Source organism: Synchiropus splendidus, chromosome 1 (genome assembly GCF_027744825.2).
Source record: "Synchiropus splendidus isolate RoL2022-P1 chromosome 1, RoL_Sspl_1.0, whole genome shotgun sequence".
Taxonomy (NCBI): Eukaryota; Metazoa; Chordata; class Actinopteri; order Syngnathiformes; family Callionymidae; genus Synchiropus; species Synchiropus splendidus.
In genome coordinates, this window is record NC_071334.1 from 14,867,697 (window position 1) to 14,885,269 (window position 17,573).

Consider the following 17,573-nt stretch of genomic DNA (forward strand, 5'->3'; position numbering starts at 1 on the left):
GGCCATAGCTTGAAAGAGATACATATGTACTGTAAAAGAGAAAACCCTTATGAGGAAATTCACTCATCTAATTTATATAACGTCACCATTACATAACTCGTGCAATATAGATATTTGCTGGCCATCATCACTAGTCACAGCAGCCGCCATTAACACCACTGCTCCTCCACCACATTTTCTTGCAGGGCTTTTACTCCGTCTGTGTTTTTTTTACAAGTGGTGTTTGACTTTGACCACACCAATACCCTGGACCTGGTGATGCGAAGCATTGTGTCCTGTATGTGTTGCTTGTGGACAGCCAATGGACTCGCTGTCAATCAGCATTGAGAATATTTACTCCTCAACTTTCGATGAAAACACACCCACAAATTTTGCACGGATTGAGCAGGTGTCCATTTGCTTAAATGCAGTGATACTGCTGGTCACAGTCTCTGTCAGTGACACGTGATATCATTAAAAAAAAAAAAAAAAAAAAAAAAAAAAAAAAAACGGGGGTGTGTTTAATGAATGTCATGCAACACATAAAACAATGAGTAGAATTTCTCTCTCATGAGGTACATTCACACTAAACACTATCTATGTGTCAAAATGAGTGATTTACTTGTAAAGTCAGCATAGATGTGTGACTAAGTGCAACAAACTGTCAAACCGGTTGTTTCTTGTGGCGGCTCAAGTTGAGAAATCTGGACACCCGGGGCAAGTCAACCGGTAGCGGCTGCAGTGACTCAGCGAGCTGATGGCGTGTCTGAAGTTTTTGAGGATTCTGATTTTATTTTATTTATTTTTTGCTTTTAATATATTTCTACATTAGAAGAACAATGCTGCCTCTGTGATCTGTCTGATTAGAGGTACATTACTTATTTCACACAACTTCACAGTTGAGGTAAAGTCACTTTTGTCATTGGTAATCAATGGACTCTTTGCACTACCAAATTCTGGCTGTTCCTTGAGAACAAGTCGCTTAAATGAGGGAGTCTGTGAAGTCATGTTTAATGTTTATTCATCCGATGAACGTAGAGTCCACATCACGTAGGGGCTCTTGACTTCAGATTGTTTGCTCCACGAGAGGAAGGACAGCTGAGGCTGAAATCATTTATCAAGTCACTCAACCAATTCAATTCATAAGGGTATTTCACATGGACATGATCTGTTGCAAACCGCCCATTTGTCACTATAGACTGTTGGCACAAGGAATGAGGGAGGAAAGTGTGGAGTAAGCAATTTAAGTTGTTAATGAAGGGCTCTCAACTTGTTGTCCCAAAATGATTTGTGTTGGATTACTAACACCACTGATCTATTTAGGTCCAATTCATGTGATGGTCTTGGTAGTTGTTCATGGTTCCATGTCTTTGATGAAGTGATTTTGGCATTGGAACTAAAGGGTTGGTGTTTGATTCGAATTCTGGATGATAATTGTTGTGTCCCCATGGTTGTGCAGTGATTGTTTAAAATACAAACACAATACACAGTACATAAAATGCACAAACACTCCTTAATGTGTGAAACATGTCAGCATAGTTTTAATTCACTGCGTGACCTTTAGCATTGAGTATGCTGTGATATAATGGAATGATGCCAATGCTAGCATTCGTTCAATCACAATATTATTATTTCTGCAAATGGCCACAGTTTTGGAATGAAAACAAACATCAAGCGACGATACCAACACTATCCAAAACTGCGGAGAGAAGCTGCTGATCCTTCTGAAGAAAGATTTACCCTTCAATTGTCCCAACTGTCTCTGATCCTCCACATTCAGACACTTTGTCCTCTCACAATAGCCCGAGTCATCGCTTCCACACAACGTGGTTCACATAAAAATAAGTCCCCTGTTTACATCAGCCTGCTCTTATTCCTCAAAAGCCGTTGAGAAATCCCTCATAATATTGCTGGTACTTCCACTGATTCAGTGTGTAGTGCACTACTGTTTGGTGTATGATGTTACAAGATGGCGACGGCGTCTGACCTCCGTCTGTGAATGTATTTTATGGCAGCATATGGACGCGAACTCCTATTTAATTTTTTGGGATAAGTGGAATGAAAACTCTGTATTTCTTCTTTCCAATTATGCATTGGTAGATTTTGGTGACAATTTAAATAGTACAATAGTTTAATATATGATAATATAATAATTTAATATAAATAAAAATGTAATATTTGGTGTAACAATAGCTTGTAGCCTTGCCCTATTAATTAATGTTTATTTAGATCTGAAATGTTAAGATGCCACATCATACAATCTACTTCCTCTAAGTTAGAAATATTGATTTTGAGAAGCGAAATATATCTTCATGATCCCGGCGTCTGACAGTTTTAGAGGCTGGTGGTTCACAGTTCCTGTGGAACACAGCGTCGTCTTTGAGTTCCAATAGAAGTAACCAAGGTCACAAAGCCCCTGCAACAATACTGCTGCTCCTCTGCCCAGAGCAGCAGGCTGGCTGTCAGAGCTGACACTCTCGGATGGTAACTCTCCTCATGGGGGTCGGATCTCAACCCAGATGTCCACTATTCTTGGATCTTGATGGGATGTCAGAACAGTCTGCATGTGTCTCTAAAAATATGCAGAGTAAGTACAGTGTCTTCAGTTAACACGGTCAACACCCACGGTGTAAATATCAAGTGCGTAGTCCGCACTGTCTTCTAATGGTTGATGCCATCCTCGGGGACGATGCTAAGTAAACCAGTAGCAGGGATCTGGATGTAGTTGTCCTGTCTCAGTGTGGAGACAAGCTCTTAAAAGTTGGGCTGGTCTCCAGAGAGAGAAAACAAGACGTCCCCGAACACTGAAGGGCAATAGAATAAAGAAGAGGAAGGAGGATCAGCATGACGCGTATTTAGTATTGTGAGAAAAAGGTTGGCCATCTGCCTGCTTCTAATGGCATGGATTTCCCTCCCCACACAGAACCAAATATGGACTAGAGACCCAATGGGTTTAAATTGGAAATTGTGAATACAGACAAGCATGAAGCTTTGCTGGTGCTAGCACATTAGCCGCGCGGACGATTACCTTCTGTACGTTTAATACAGGTGAAGAATGTTAAGGGCTTTTTTCACTGCTTTTGTTCTGTTGTTGGCGGCCTCATCACGAGGCTGAGTGCAGGCATGCACTATACTCTCACTTTTCCTATCTACCCATGCATTTTAAAGGCGACGGTATGAAAGGATTTTCAGACAAGCACACTCAGAACGGGGAAAATCTGCTATGAGGGCCATGACAAAATAGTAAACATATCTGCTTGTGCATTCATCAAATTTTGAGGGTGTTGAAGTTTAGATATTATAGTTGTCTTTAATAAATGCATTATCTCTGGAGCCTCACTGGCTTCTGTGGATCCGCAAATGGAGGTTGCCATTTTCATTTTCCATGCCAAAGGGATATATGATGCCTTTGTCCTAATTGGGAAGGGAGGGCAGTGTAGATGCATGTGGATTGAAACCCCATTGTCATGGTCCTGCACACCACATCACTGTGAAATTTACTACTGCTGCTGGCTCAGCCCGGCTAAGCAGAACTGTGGGAATGTGATGAGAGTCTCGTCTTTTGGCTTGGTCAGATTACACTATGTCAGCCTGATCTTGCCCCAAATTTGTCGTGACCAACACATTCACATCATCGGATCAGATTTCAAACAGTTGCCCATGACACTGACGGACAGAGAGTCTGGGAATGTGACATAATTTCCGACTTGTCATCGTTTGTGACCTTCATTGACATCCTGGTGAAAAGTCTCGTCACGCTTTTGTCAGGAGTCAGATGACACAGTTGACGGTATTTCAAAAATCTTAAACTCTTAAAAATGTATTCATTTAGTTGAAATCGTATTTCAAAAAGCCGGGAACTCACCCCCCTGGTGTCGTCATGGAGATCACGAACGCATCAAAGAAGCTCTGAGTGAAGGGATACTGCACCCATGATGCCGATGTATCATTGAAAGATTATCTGATTTTATATATAGATTATATTATTTTATTTTATCGTGTAATCTTCGTTGTTAGGAGACGAGACCCGGAAGGAATTCTGCATTACTTTTAAGAAAACTAAAATGACATGATACAAGAATAATACAATTTCTTCATAATTGTCTGCCACACAATGTTTGTTTGTTTATGAGTTACAATCCTTTCTTGTTACTTAAGTCCAAAACAAGATGCAGTTTAGTCACACCTTTTCTGAACTTAGAAATGCTTGTGAATGGACTGGATGAATACAGTCAGAAAAAAAGTTTTTTCCAGAAGTCCCTGGTGACCCAACCTATAAAAAGCACCTGCAGTAAACGGGCTGTTTTCCTGACCACGGTATGAAAGAGGCCTGTGTTGGACAGTGGAGCCTGAGAACACTCTGTGTCTGTGTTCACAACGTCATGCTACTGTGGGGTGTGTGAGTGTGTATATATATATAAACATATGCAAGAACCTTGAAAGCTTAATGGGCACCAAATCGTCATCGCTGGCTGCAGAGACGGTGTGGACGCAGTGGTTGCTTTATCTTTATTTATCTCCTAAATCAGAATGGTATTCAATTCAATCACAGCAGTGGCCAAAACACAGAAAAATATGCACAATTGAACAGTGGATCAGACATGTTTCTGTTTTGTTTTTGTGTTGAAGTTCGTTCTCGTGAGTATGGAGGTATACATGAGAATACATGATTTGATGTAAAGGTTGAGCCACCTCACCGTCTGGATTCAGGAATCTGGTATAGGATTCTTTTCTATGGCCAACAATTGTCACTGACATGTCAAATGTATGCCATCCGATATGTGGCATTACATCTTGGAGTTGCCCAAAGTCTCCCTATGCAACATTCCACAGCAGCCAGCTTCATAGACATGAGAACAGACTTTAGATTGCTGATGCTGAAACAAAGAACATTTACGTTGTGTTACAATCTGTGAGTCCCGAAGTGAATATGATGCTTTTGCCACAACAAAATTCAGTTAAACTGCTTGCTTTGGTGATTGATATTTTTTTTTATCCTATTTCAATCTAACTACAGCACCTCATGCAACGCGACCATTTTGTAAACATTAACTAGCTAGAACTTTGAAACATTTATATTTTATTTTCATGATCCTCATAGGTTCTCTGACGTTGTCGTCTGCCTTGGTTCATATCAACACATGCAGGTTTCCTGCTACGCCGGCGCCTCGGCGAAACACGGTGGCGAAAATAGTTGGATATTGGATGGACCTCCACTCTGGTAGTGGCGGCGGCGGCGGCGGCGGCGGCATCCTCTTCCGCGTCCTCAATTCAGTTCACTGATCGCGGACACACTCACGCAGGCAACGCTAATACTACGACCCGGCATCAGTTAGGTCCCATCAACAAATTCTAAAACGTTCAAAGTATTTGTAAAATATTAAATAAGTCAAAGAAAAACAACCATTTTAAGAGAGAGAATTGTGAAAAGGTTTTTCATCACACAAGAGAAAGGACACAAAATCATGATACAAGGAAAGGTTTGTATCATGATTTTGAGAATAGGATCTGGCTCAATTTAACCCCTAAATAAAATGACCGGGTTCTACGAGATTGGTTAACTATTATATTTAGACGTAACCAAATAATGATGCTGGAGACAAACTCCAGAAATAAATTTTCAACATGAAACTGTTTCAAGAGAGACTGTAGTGTGTAGATGGGAATAGAATGAAAATGGATTTATTGTGATAATTATCGTTATCACTGAAATTACTACATTTATTGTGATAACTTTTTTTGTCCACATCGCCCAACCCTACGTTAGAGGAAAACTGATGGCCATGTGTTCAACTGGACGGCAAGTGGCAGTAACTTCTGGAACTTGCTTGCACAATCCTCATCTTGTTTCTCTTCACTTACCAAGCTCTATCTGTAAATAGATGCAGGAGAGTGGATTGGAGAGAGAGCAATCCAAACATCTGTGTGAACTGAGGTGTTTCATCGTCTTCTCTTCTGTGTTAGCTGTTGCATAACCATTGTCTTTGTGCCCCACTTGGACTCATCATTAAGTGGAAGCAATCCATATTGGATGAGGAGACAGAAAAGTCTTCTGATGTCTTCACTGTCTGTGCCCTTTTTCCTTGCTGCTTCGAGACGTCTCGTCCTCTCACATGACAGTAGAGTTTTTGACAGCTTTTCACTCACAGGGGGCGACATCTGATTGAGACCATCGACTTATCTGATTTAAATCTGCTTTTTTTTAAAGCTTTATAGACACACGTTGATTTTCTGTGAGTATAGTCACTCCATAAAAGTGAGCTGTATCACGTAGCTTGTATCGGACTTGTACATAACTTTCACATTCAGCCCCTGGTGAGATCATTATATGGCTCTTGCCGGCCAGACAGCCTGAGATTCAACTGTCAGTTTCTCAACTTAAATCAGTTGCTGTCAGACAGCAGCTATGGACTTCAAAAGGAGGTTTTGTCACACGCTGTCTGGGTCTTTGTGAAGAGAAGTTTAATATAGATGCGTCAGTAGTAGACATGAACTTGCCTACTATCGAAACCCATTTCCTGTTCTGATAATTTCTCGCTTTTCTGTCTTCACTAAACATGAATCTTTGTGTGGCATTATCTAACATCACATCAATTGAGCACAGCATCAGTCCGTGATGTTAACTGCATCTGTGCCTGTGCCCGGGTAACATGCCTTCCAGGCATTTTCCGTAAATTGTTATGCCTTTTTTTCCTGAGTGCTGCCAGCAGTGCACATCCTGTACAACCGATTCATCTTGTGCAATAACAGACGGCAGTTCTGTCTCTGTTTCTATATAGTCTGTTTGGAAGTTTGTGGGTAAAAATGTGAAAGAATGGAAACATCTTTGCTGTCTGCATGCATAAGCTAGACTAACCCTTCTCTAGAGGACTGTCTACTGAAGATATGGTATTCTCTGACTCCCATAGCACCGACAGTTATCACTGTTTTCGGAACTCATAGCAGTACTATTTGGATCAGGGTCATTTATTGGATAGTTAGTTTGATTTTATGCATTAATAGGAAAACACATGGTTCAAGTGAGGTTAGCCCAATATACAATTCCTAATCTCACCTGCTACCTTAACAACAAATTTGATCCCGTAATAATAAAGTTACTGCAAGTAACAAGTAGAAGTTTTTGGACAATGATTTTTTTGCATTCACTCCTGGAAAGTACAATACACACGTTGATGTCACAGCTAAAGATGCTGCGTTGCTTGCTGAATCAATGAATGGTCTGCAGCAGCTGTGTGTTGAGGGAAGTGCTTCGTTGAGCAATCGATTATGAATAATATTAAATGCACGACACAAGTTTAGTTAATAATATAGTCATGCGAAATGCTGAACTAACAAATTACATCCAATAAGAGGGTCAGAAATCCGCTGATCCGTCTCCAGTCTCGCCAGACACAAACACACGAGAGGATCTAATAAAATCTCAACTGTTGAGAGTTTCTTGTGTCAAAAGTTCAATTAATACTAAGATCATGAACTACAGTCTACAATAAACTACCATCATAATTAAAATAAGAAACTGTAATAGGTTGATAATGTGAATAGAAGGCTCTAAAAAGTTTGGTTGAACACTCTTTGTATTACTGTCCAACACTTTAAAAGAACCAAAAACTTCAACACTGTATGCATACTTTGAATTAAACATATCACTACGCTAAATACTTGACATGCACATGGTAATTAATAGAGGCCCGTGAATGAATAAATAAAGTTCATTCTTTATTGTCGTTTATTTATTGTGACAGGCCTAATACAGGTTGCAATTTGTCTTCCTCTTGAAGTCATTCCTCTTTAGTTCCAAATAGCAACAGTGGGAGGATACTTTGGCGTGATAGGATCCAGGATCCCTCCTGCGCAGGCACTCCGCCTCACAATCTGGCCTTTCTTCACTCGCTCTTCCTCATCCTGTGTGACTCATCTTACCCTTGACATATGGGCTCACCTGTTATCGCCGGCAATTTCCAGCACCCTGCAGTGACCCACTTACGTTTTGGAATCCCACAGTATTTAAACAGTGCAGAACAGTTCTGTTTTTGGGGGACGTATTTGTGAGTTAACTAGTCAGTGTTGTTGCCTGAAACCTTTGTAATTCTGAACTTGAGCCAATTAAAAAAAGAGTTTTGATATTATGCTTATTTTAATAAATAAAACCAGTGCTTTTTTCACTGAAGATGTTTCCTGTCTGGTAATATGTAAGTTGTGTTGTGTGAGTGAAGCTGGTGTGAACAAGATGTACTTGTCCTTGTAGCGGAAGCCAAGTGACTATCTCGTAACCAGGAGATTGTTAACATGACGAATAAGTGTTGATATGTGAAGGACTCAAACCACGGTTCCTGTCTGCTGACCTGTTAAATGATAAATGTCTGCTCTCTCATATATTGGATGACTCAGCTATCAAAGTGTCAAAAGTACTGTTTCTCAGAGACGGTCGTCACCTTACAGGTTCTACTGCATCCTCTCCTCTTTGCTACGAGACAATAAACCTCTTACATTTTGTATTTGAATCATTTTCTACTCAATTATTGTTGCTGGAATAGTACAACTGAACAATCGGGTGTCATCAGAGCTCCCTTTGATTTTTTTTTTCTTCTTTAAATTACAGAGGCTGATTCATTTGTCCCAAAATGTCCAGAAGCAATTCACTATTTTAAGAAACGTCTCTTTGCACAAGCAGATAAATCAGCAGATGGACACCCTTAGATGTCCTCGGGTTTTTCCCATCTGGTGGAAGATAACATGCTCCATGTGCGATTAATGGGTTGCCAGTAACATATCTCTCAGATGATTGTTGACTGCGATATCAGTGACACTATACACTCCACCATTAAACATGTGTAAGTGTAAGTATTTTTCGCCATTCACTTCCCTCCTTATTTAGCTGTTCAAAAGACTCTCTCTAGTACTCAAATTGATTTGCACCTTTTTTGGTTGCCTGTTTGTCATCCTGATGCGACTCCTCTCTCTTTGTCTTTTAGGTGAGCCACGGAAGTTTGACCCGAACTTCAGAGGCCCTGTCCACAACAGGTATTCAGTAACTCACACACTGATGCAAAGATTCTCAAGTTGAATAGGCATTCTCATGTTGACCGTGACTTCGACATGGAGTTATGTCTAACCTTTTTATAACCTCAAGTCAGTTGGCTTTATTTGGACATTATGGCTGTAGAATTGAATAAAGAAAAGAGTCATAGCTATTTTAAAAATATAATGTAAAACATGTATAAAATTCTTATTAAACTAATATAAAAAAAATGGGAAACACTTGCAAACTGGCTTTCTAACAAAAATATAATCGTCATACAACTAATTTTCTATTGCCTCACTCTCTCTTATTGCCACTATGTACAGTTGCCATTTCTTTTTTGCCTCAGTACCAAGTACTGTAGTACTTAAATATATGATACATTGTTGTGTTGAGTAATGTGAATATTGCAGCGGTGCTTGATGAGAAAGAAATCATGAATGAAATCAAAATCACAAAACCCTCCTGATAAAGCTCAGTTCGTTTTTCCAGTTTTTTTCCCAGTTGCCATTTCTCATTTTTCAAGTTGCTTCACCCTTATCCTATGACGCTCTACATCTCCATCTTGCGGAGAACAGCCTTACCTGCTCAGTAGCACGATTGCCATGTCAATGGATGCATCAAGAGGACTTCACTCTTGTGACTTCATCATGTTTCTGGTTCTGGCTTTGTTCAACACTGCACTGAACACTGCGTTTTACACTTATTTAGCGTTCTCATTCAACAGAACCAACTAGAATATATACGCACATATACGCAATATATATTGCATTGCATAATTATGTATAGTTCCAGACCCTTGTCAGTGACAATTTAAATAGTCCCCCCTCCCTCCAAGATCAAGCACTGTCTTCTGACTTCCAAATCTTGAATGTGTATTGATCTGCCCTATTGTGCAACGCCACCCACCGCAGTCCTGTGTGCGGGTGCAGATAGATTGATCATTTGTCGTGCCATGTTAATAAAGATCCTGGCAGAACTCACCGCCTCTCCACTCAGGTCAATAGCTATAAGTCACAGGGGTGGCTGCTGTTAGCTCGTTGACACACATGGTTTTCTTACTTCCAGTCTCTTAATGGAGGTAATGGACATTTTTTTTAATATAATAAGAGTGTGTAAATGCACTCACAATCACTTTCCATGCATAGCTTTTTTAAATTGGCACACTTAAGAAAAAGAATGTCACCCACAAATCCATCAGTTCCTTTAGTGTGTACATTCAATATTATGTTTAAGAATTGATTACATTAGATGGCCTCCATTTTTATGATGAAGTAGGTTTTTTTTAGCATGAAAACACGCAACTCAAAAGTTCTCTTGATCTACGTGCAAAGTTCTCTACAGAGATGTACCTGGTGCTCAACCCACCGCTGTCAAAACACAACTCAAAAAAAGCAGTGTCATGAAAAGCGTTTTTCAACCGCTGGAAAAAAATCTTGGCTCCCCACTTCTCCATTCTCAGAGGTGCTGTTGAAGGAATTTGGCCACACAATCCTCCACACCCCGACTTCCCAGCTCTCTGCCTCATGGGCTGCTAATCAAACAAGAGCGGTTGTCCACATGTTGAAATTATTTTGACTTTCTGACCCTCTCTTTCATCATTTCTTTGTCATTCATGGTGTCCAGGATCAAGCGCTGCTGACTCAGACCGTTGTCATGGCAATGGTTCAGCGCCAAGTGTGACTTGAAGTCTGCATACTGTGTTGAACTTTTTCGATATTTAAGTATTGGAGAGGGAGAGTAGAATTGCAGTTAGCACCAAGTGTTCACCTCACCATCTAGAGCAGGGGCAGCAACTCAGTCCTCCAAGGGCCTCAATGGGTGCAGACTTTTGTTTTAACCCATCAAGAGGACACCATCTCACCAATCAGGGTCTGAGGGCTGTAATGGTGTTGCTTGGTTAACTGACACCTGATTGGTTAACCTGTATGTGCTTGCAGGGTTGGTACAATGCAGCCCTTTTGTGGGTCAGTTTGACACTCACACTGATCTAGAGCCTTCTGTTTACAATATTAGCCTATTCACTAAGCAGACTTGCCAACTTAAGAATTCATTTGTTGTGGGTTGGAATGCATGTTTTTTTTAAGTTGTGATATAAATTATTATTTTGAAACTTATTTAAATGTCAAACATGTACATTAAGCATGTCTGAAAATATTCTAGACTGTGCAATATAAAAAAATCAACTTACTTAAACAACTGTATTCAGTATTATTCTGTATTCGCCAAGCATTTTGAATTGTCTTCAGCTTCGGGCACAATTTTTTACTTGGATACATCCCTAGTTCCCAACACATTTTATTTTTATTTACTTTTTGTCACATTTTTGATGTTGAGAATTCTGCTATAGGTCTAGTCCCGCATTAGCTTTCATTATCGTGCAGGGAAAAAAGAACACGTCTGATGTACAGCATTGTTTAAAGAAAAGTCGGTGAGAGTAGCCCCACCAGCACTTTCTTCATGTTCACATCATCTTGGAGGTACTATAGGCTCTAATCTCTTTTATGATCAATGCCGACTGGCAGGCTGCTGTGAAGGCATGTTTCTGTTCCCCAGCGTCTTCATCCAGTTCTGTCCAACCCGTTTCTCTGCTGCAGCACCAGAGACACTTTGATGTTTCTTTAGCTCAAAGGCTGCTGCTTTCTGAATGAGAAGATGGAGAGAACACAAGTTGTTTTCGTCTCAATTTCCCCAATCGTTTAAATTATAGTTGTGGAGCAGGGAACTGAACTAACCTTGAAAATTCAACTCTCGTGGTGTTTTTTTAAGTTCGCTTGCCGGTTAGTAGTAACTAATAAGGACTCTTATAAGGGAAATATAATTATTCGACAAAAAGGTTTCACGACAAAAGACTATCTTTGTTTTGTTTTTTGTTCTGTTGTTCTCATTTTACATTTTTCCACAATAAACAGTGATGACATAGACATTGTTTACCGTAGGAGATAGAGGTTGCAGTCTTGTTGATGTTTATAATCATTTTGTTTCCAGGCAGCTTCATAGAGAATCCCAGAATGATTCATGATGTAGAGTCAAACATAGCCTCTTGAACATTTGGGAATCCTGAAAGACAGGATTGTAGGACCCCCTCATGGCTCTTCTTGCTCATTAGTTTCTACTTATGTGCATCAGTAGAACTAGTGCTTCACCACAGTGGCACTTGCATTCCTGGTTCCCTAGGCAGCCATTAGTCAAACTAGCCGTGGCGCTCTTCTGTTTAGGCCGTCATTTGCCCTGTATGATTTCTTATCAAATGAGTCTGCCTGCACAGTGTGCAAGCATGGAGCAGGGCATTGTGGTTGTTGAAATGTGGGATCAACAGCCAAACCCTTCTTAGACCTGGGCATCAAGAGCTTGTTAAACTATCTGGAATCTGACTGTTTTCTTCTGATAAGAGAACAAAGGAGCGTGAGTCCCTCTTTTTTCCTCTGTTCTTTTTCACCTTCCTTTCATCACTGAATTCTGCATGCTCATAAGGTGACTTTGTGTTAGCACAGCAGTGCTGCGTTGGCACTTCGTCTCAGTAATGTAGTTGTGTCTATGCAGGAGCGAGGAAAGACAGGTGGACGGTAACTGTACAATTACTGTGGGGAGAAGATAAGGATGTATTCAGGCTACCTTCCTGCTCTTCTAATATAGATAGTATTAACTCATCCAATGTTAAAGGGACTGCCGTCTGCACTCACTTATGTAGAAGTTCAGACTCATTATTCACTCATACTATGAGGTCCAAACCAAACAACTTTTGACAATCCATAACCTCAAAAAGTCATTAAACATTTTGGAGCACTAGTCTACACTAGTGACTTTGGAGTCACTAGTGTAGACGAACTCTACCTATGACTGAAATGACTTGTTAATATGTAAACAACGGCAACCCACACGGCTGAACATGTGCTGTTCAAATTCAGCATTAAATATTGATTGAGTTGTCTTCTTTTACCTAGAATTTGACCTAAAATTTAAATGTGATGACATCTTGTTCGTCACTCTTCAGAATGTGCTCAGGCAGTTTGTTGACACAGACAGTTTGCAGTCATTAATGTAAGCTCATTAAATGAGTCGGTGTGGTGGCAGCTGTGCTAAAATATTCCATTAAAATTGTGCTGATGATGCTGAAGTCTTCATCTGCATAGGACCTTCACTTTAAGCTATAAACTTAAATACACATTGGGTTATGTAAGCGTTTTTTAGTGTAATTACAGTGCGTGATGTCTGTCTTACAGGACATCTTCTACCATGTCCTATAATACCAGCGATTACTGTGGTTTATAGTAGCACCGTGTGTTATTGTCACAGTGAAGTATTCGCATGGCAATAGCAAGTTTAACTAATGTTTGATAATTACCATTAACACCAAACAAAGTAAGTAGTCCATGTCTGCATGCATTTAGATAATTTATTTTCTGCTAAGAAAATTACCTATAAAAAAACAAAAGTTTTTATCCCCAACCCCCCTTTTTTTATCGATCTTCGTCAGTGAAGTTAAGCCTGAAAATATTATCTTGCTTCCGTTTTAATAATAGGTCATTTCGAAAGAATAAATATTAGTTGATCCACTATTATTTATAAAATTACTGCATGCCTCCTGCTATGGTGATGAATATATGCTTCTTTTATGACTGTCAAATAAATGGCCATACAAGGCAGTACTTTATTCAGATATCCCAGTTTTCCCAGAGGTTTATGAAGTCCCCTGTTTGGCATACCTCTTTGTGTTTGCACTCCCATGCAGAAATCGGTTCCTTGTTTCCGCAGACACTCAAATAATCACAGTTATTCCACTGAAACTGATTTCCTATGTGAATTATTTAGAGCCTATCTCCTTCATCTTTGTCTTTCAGGAGCTGCACTGATGTGCTTTGCTGTGTTATTTTCATCATTGTCATCCTCGGCTACATCGCTTTGGGAACCGTGGGTGAGTGTGACATGTTGCCGATGGTTACATCACACGTAGTTTCATAATAACACAAACACTTACACTGTGGTCCGTTTGTGGCGAAGCTGTCAAGTCCTGACCCGACCCTTTCAGTCTGCTCGCATTTGTAGCTGGTTCTGATGAGCCCAGATTGAGGTGCTCGTCTGCGATGTAAGGTAGTTTCATTAAAACTTAAATACTACAATCATATTGGATTTGTTCGTCTCTGCACCGAGGGAGTGCTATTTTTGACTTGTGTGCTCAGAGTTTCTAACAAGACTTTTATTGTGGAAAATGGCGGGGGAGTGGAAAAATGCTTCTCCCTCTAGATGAGGGTTTCTTTTTGAGATGCTGCGTGCCACTTGTTTGTCTGACTCTGCTCGAATTTGGCACCATCTTGCTTGTAAAGGTTTTTCGGTTTTGACAGATGACTAGGGATTCTGTTTGGCTTCATATTTTCTCTCATCAAGTTAAACCGCTTGTGAAGAAGTGTACTCTGAACATCTTCAAAGAATCGTCAGAAATCTTCTCCAGCTTCTGAGTTTCCCCTCACAGTTCTCCCTGACACAAACCTTACGTGACCTTGTGGATTTACAAAGACATATAAAGGTGCTGTTTTAAAGCCAACAACCATCCAAATGCAGTTCCTTCAATGCTCTTTGTTAGTGGAGTCACGTTTTAATCTTGGCAATGGAAGGGACTTAGTGTTTCCCAATAATTTAGAAGTGCAGAAGCCATGACAATGAATGTGGCTTCAAATTGGCTCTGACGCGTCTGTTGAAGAATGCCGCGTTCTTTATGAATAATCTGTCAGCCTCCTTGTTTTTGTCATGGCCTGCTGTTGTTTTTGCTGCTTTAGCCTTTTAATATCAGCGCTAAATCCTCAGACTCAAAGTGGAGACAAAAATTGAATGCGTCTGTGAAGCCATTGGTGTCCACTGCATAAACACTGGGGCTGGGACGATATGCATTTGACTGCTTCGATTTATATCGCAATAGGGATTTAATAATTAAAAATGAATGATAATTAAAATGCGAAAAATCACGGTTTCTTACAAACATTTAGTCAAAGTGGTGACTGGGGTTGTACTTGTGTATTTACTGTATTATGTATGCAAAACAATATTATTCAATTTTACAGATTTACCAAGTAGTTTCTGAGCAATTACAAAGTGCCAGAACTGGTTCTGACACAAATATTTTAGCGGCTAAATTGTATGAGCGACAGAGACCTTGCGTCATCACAGACCAATGCGCAGATGCAATAGGAAAGACGCCGTGGGAGCTGGATTAAATAACCAATGAGCTACTTTCCCCTCACTGTTATTCCAGTATCTATAATCCACCAGAGCTATACTGAGAAGCAGTTAGCACAGAGCTCTAACATGTTAGCACAGGGCTGCCAATTCTCTCGTAACCAGCGTAAAACTCTTGCTAAAGAGGGTTTTGTCAGGCCACACTTCCCATTTATCTGACCTTTGTAGCCAAGTCACTTCATATTTCTATATATTATGAATGCAGTCCGCGGTGAGTTTGCGAAATGGCACCATGGGGTGACAGTTGGCTGCCTGATGCAAGCATCAGCTACGTGAGTCTAACAATGACTACTTGGTATACATTTTACAATACTCTGTGTTTCAAAATAAATAACTAAATATATAATAAATTAAATAATAAATACATAAAAATAAGTATTAAACTCAAACTGTGTTGGATCGGCTGCTCCGTTGAGCAGGAGATGCAGTAGGGCCCAACTGCTTACCAGGAAACTGATATGGCATTGTGTCTTGGGAAATTTATTTTTGGAATTGTCTACTTGCTAAACTGCCACTAACAACAACCAGCACACACCAAAACGCGTTTGCTGTGAATGAGAATCACAGTGAGTCAGTTCAGAGTGGTTTATGTGAATGATTTGATTGAGACTGTCTGTACACGTGGAGTTCTGACGTTGCGATCCCTCTTAATCAGATGGCACTGTTGTTTTGTCTGTGTCCAGCTTGGATTCATGGCGACCCGAGGAAGGTGGCCTATCCGACAGACAGTCGCGGGCAGTTTTGTGGTCAGCTGGAGAGTCCTAATGCGTAAGAGCAATAATCAACTCAGCATATCTCCATTGATATAACAGCTTAATGTATTAGGGTTTGAACAAAGTTTTCTTCTGATAAGAGAGGGCTAATAAACTCATAAAAACTCATCCTTCTTCTCGACCTCCTCAGAAACAAAGCCATATTGTTCTACTTCAACATGTTGAAATGTGCCAATCCTGCAGTTTTAATAAACCTCCAGTGCCCAACAACCCAGGTAAGACAACACCTCCCGCCACCGTGTGCTGCAGTTTCCGGCTCTCGCCATGCTTGATTATGCACGATTGACAGCCTTTCTCATTAAGAGGATGTGTTGCCTCCTACAGCTCTGCGTGTCCAAGTGCCCTGACAGATTCGCCACTCTCCTGGATGTGTGGAATACCAAAAACTGGGAATATTACAAGCAATTCTGCAAACCAGGCTTTGAGATTGGCAGGAAGGTGAGAGATACAACACTGTCTGTGTAAACAAACACATAATACAAAGTCTACAAGACAGTACATGCCTGTTTGGGAATGGAAATGAAAAATTGTATTCCCCTGGTAGGGATGTTAATGTGTAAAACTTCTCCCAACATGATCCTCCATTTGTAGACTATTTATTCATTCCTTTTTTATTTCTATCATGGTTGTGTTGGGAGATTGGCGGGAGGAGGAAGTGAACCAACAGCGAGTAATTTATTTCTCTCAGTCCTCTTCTGTCACCTGGCATCAGCTGTGATGCTGACGTTGAAATGTGCAAGAAACAGAAAACATGATGGCGTGTGGGTGTTAGAGAGACACTCTCTTACTGTGTGAACTGGACTGTTGATTCGCCCCACACATACCAGGAATGCTTCTCACATCGTCACCACGAGTCCTATTTTTTAAATGGTAACATAGATGATAGCTTCACACTTGAAGTGGTATAAGTGGTATATTTTGCTGACCACAGTGCTTCCTCGTTGTTCATTCCAATTATTATAATTTGTAATATTGTTATTATAACACAAGACTTACTTTATTTAGATTCCCACTGCAGAAGTTTTTGGAAGTTGTTTAGCACATGAACGTGGACTCATGAAGGAAATGAGTCTGCTTTACACAAACAAACCTTCAGCTGAAAGCTGACACATTTTGCAATTTATGGCACAAATCGATAAGTATTTTTGTCCAGCCAATATGAAAGCACATTCATTCCAAATTTCATTATCAGAAGTAGATTCAAAAAATGTATTGATCCAAATAACTCATTCTATCACCAGGTGTGAAGTCATAACCAAAACATTCATGATGAAGGGGACGAAATGAGATTGTGCTGATGGGGGGAAATTTTAAGTTTAAAAACTTCAGGATCAAAACACTTCATGCAGCAAAGTGTTCCCACCGAGTTGATGTATTTTGTGCTGGTCACTTCTGATAATCATTTTCTTCATGTTTCTTCTGTGAAAAAAGTGGAAATTAACTTATTGACCAAAGGTCTGCTCCATAAGTAACACTTTCAGATGAATTGCAATTCACAAACTTGTCAATGAAAACCGTGTTTGTCCTCGGGACTGTAAATTAATGGACTAAGAAAGTCAGATTTTCACAAA

General features: G+C 40.1%; 1 protein-coding gene across 4 annotated transcripts in view; it reads left to right on the top strand.

Moving 5' to 3' along the window:
- slc44a5b (solute carrier family 44 member 5b) overlaps positions 1-17,573 on the top strand; it is a 36,632-nt gene that overhangs the window by 6,906 nt on the left and 12,153 nt on the right. For all 4 annotated transcript variants that reach the window (XM_053858858.1, XM_053858877.1, XM_053858848.1 and 1 more), the window contains exons 2-6: positions 8,952-9,000; positions 13,840-13,913; positions 15,913-15,997; positions 16,133-16,217; positions 16,327-16,440. In XM_053858858.1, the coding sequence (XP_053714833.1) occupies positions 8,952-9,000; positions 13,840-13,913; positions 15,913-15,997; positions 16,133-16,217; positions 16,327-16,440 (407 nt within the window). The remainder of the gene's footprint in view (positions 1-8,951; positions 9,001-13,839; positions 13,914-15,912; positions 15,998-16,132; positions 16,218-16,326; positions 16,441-17,573) is intronic.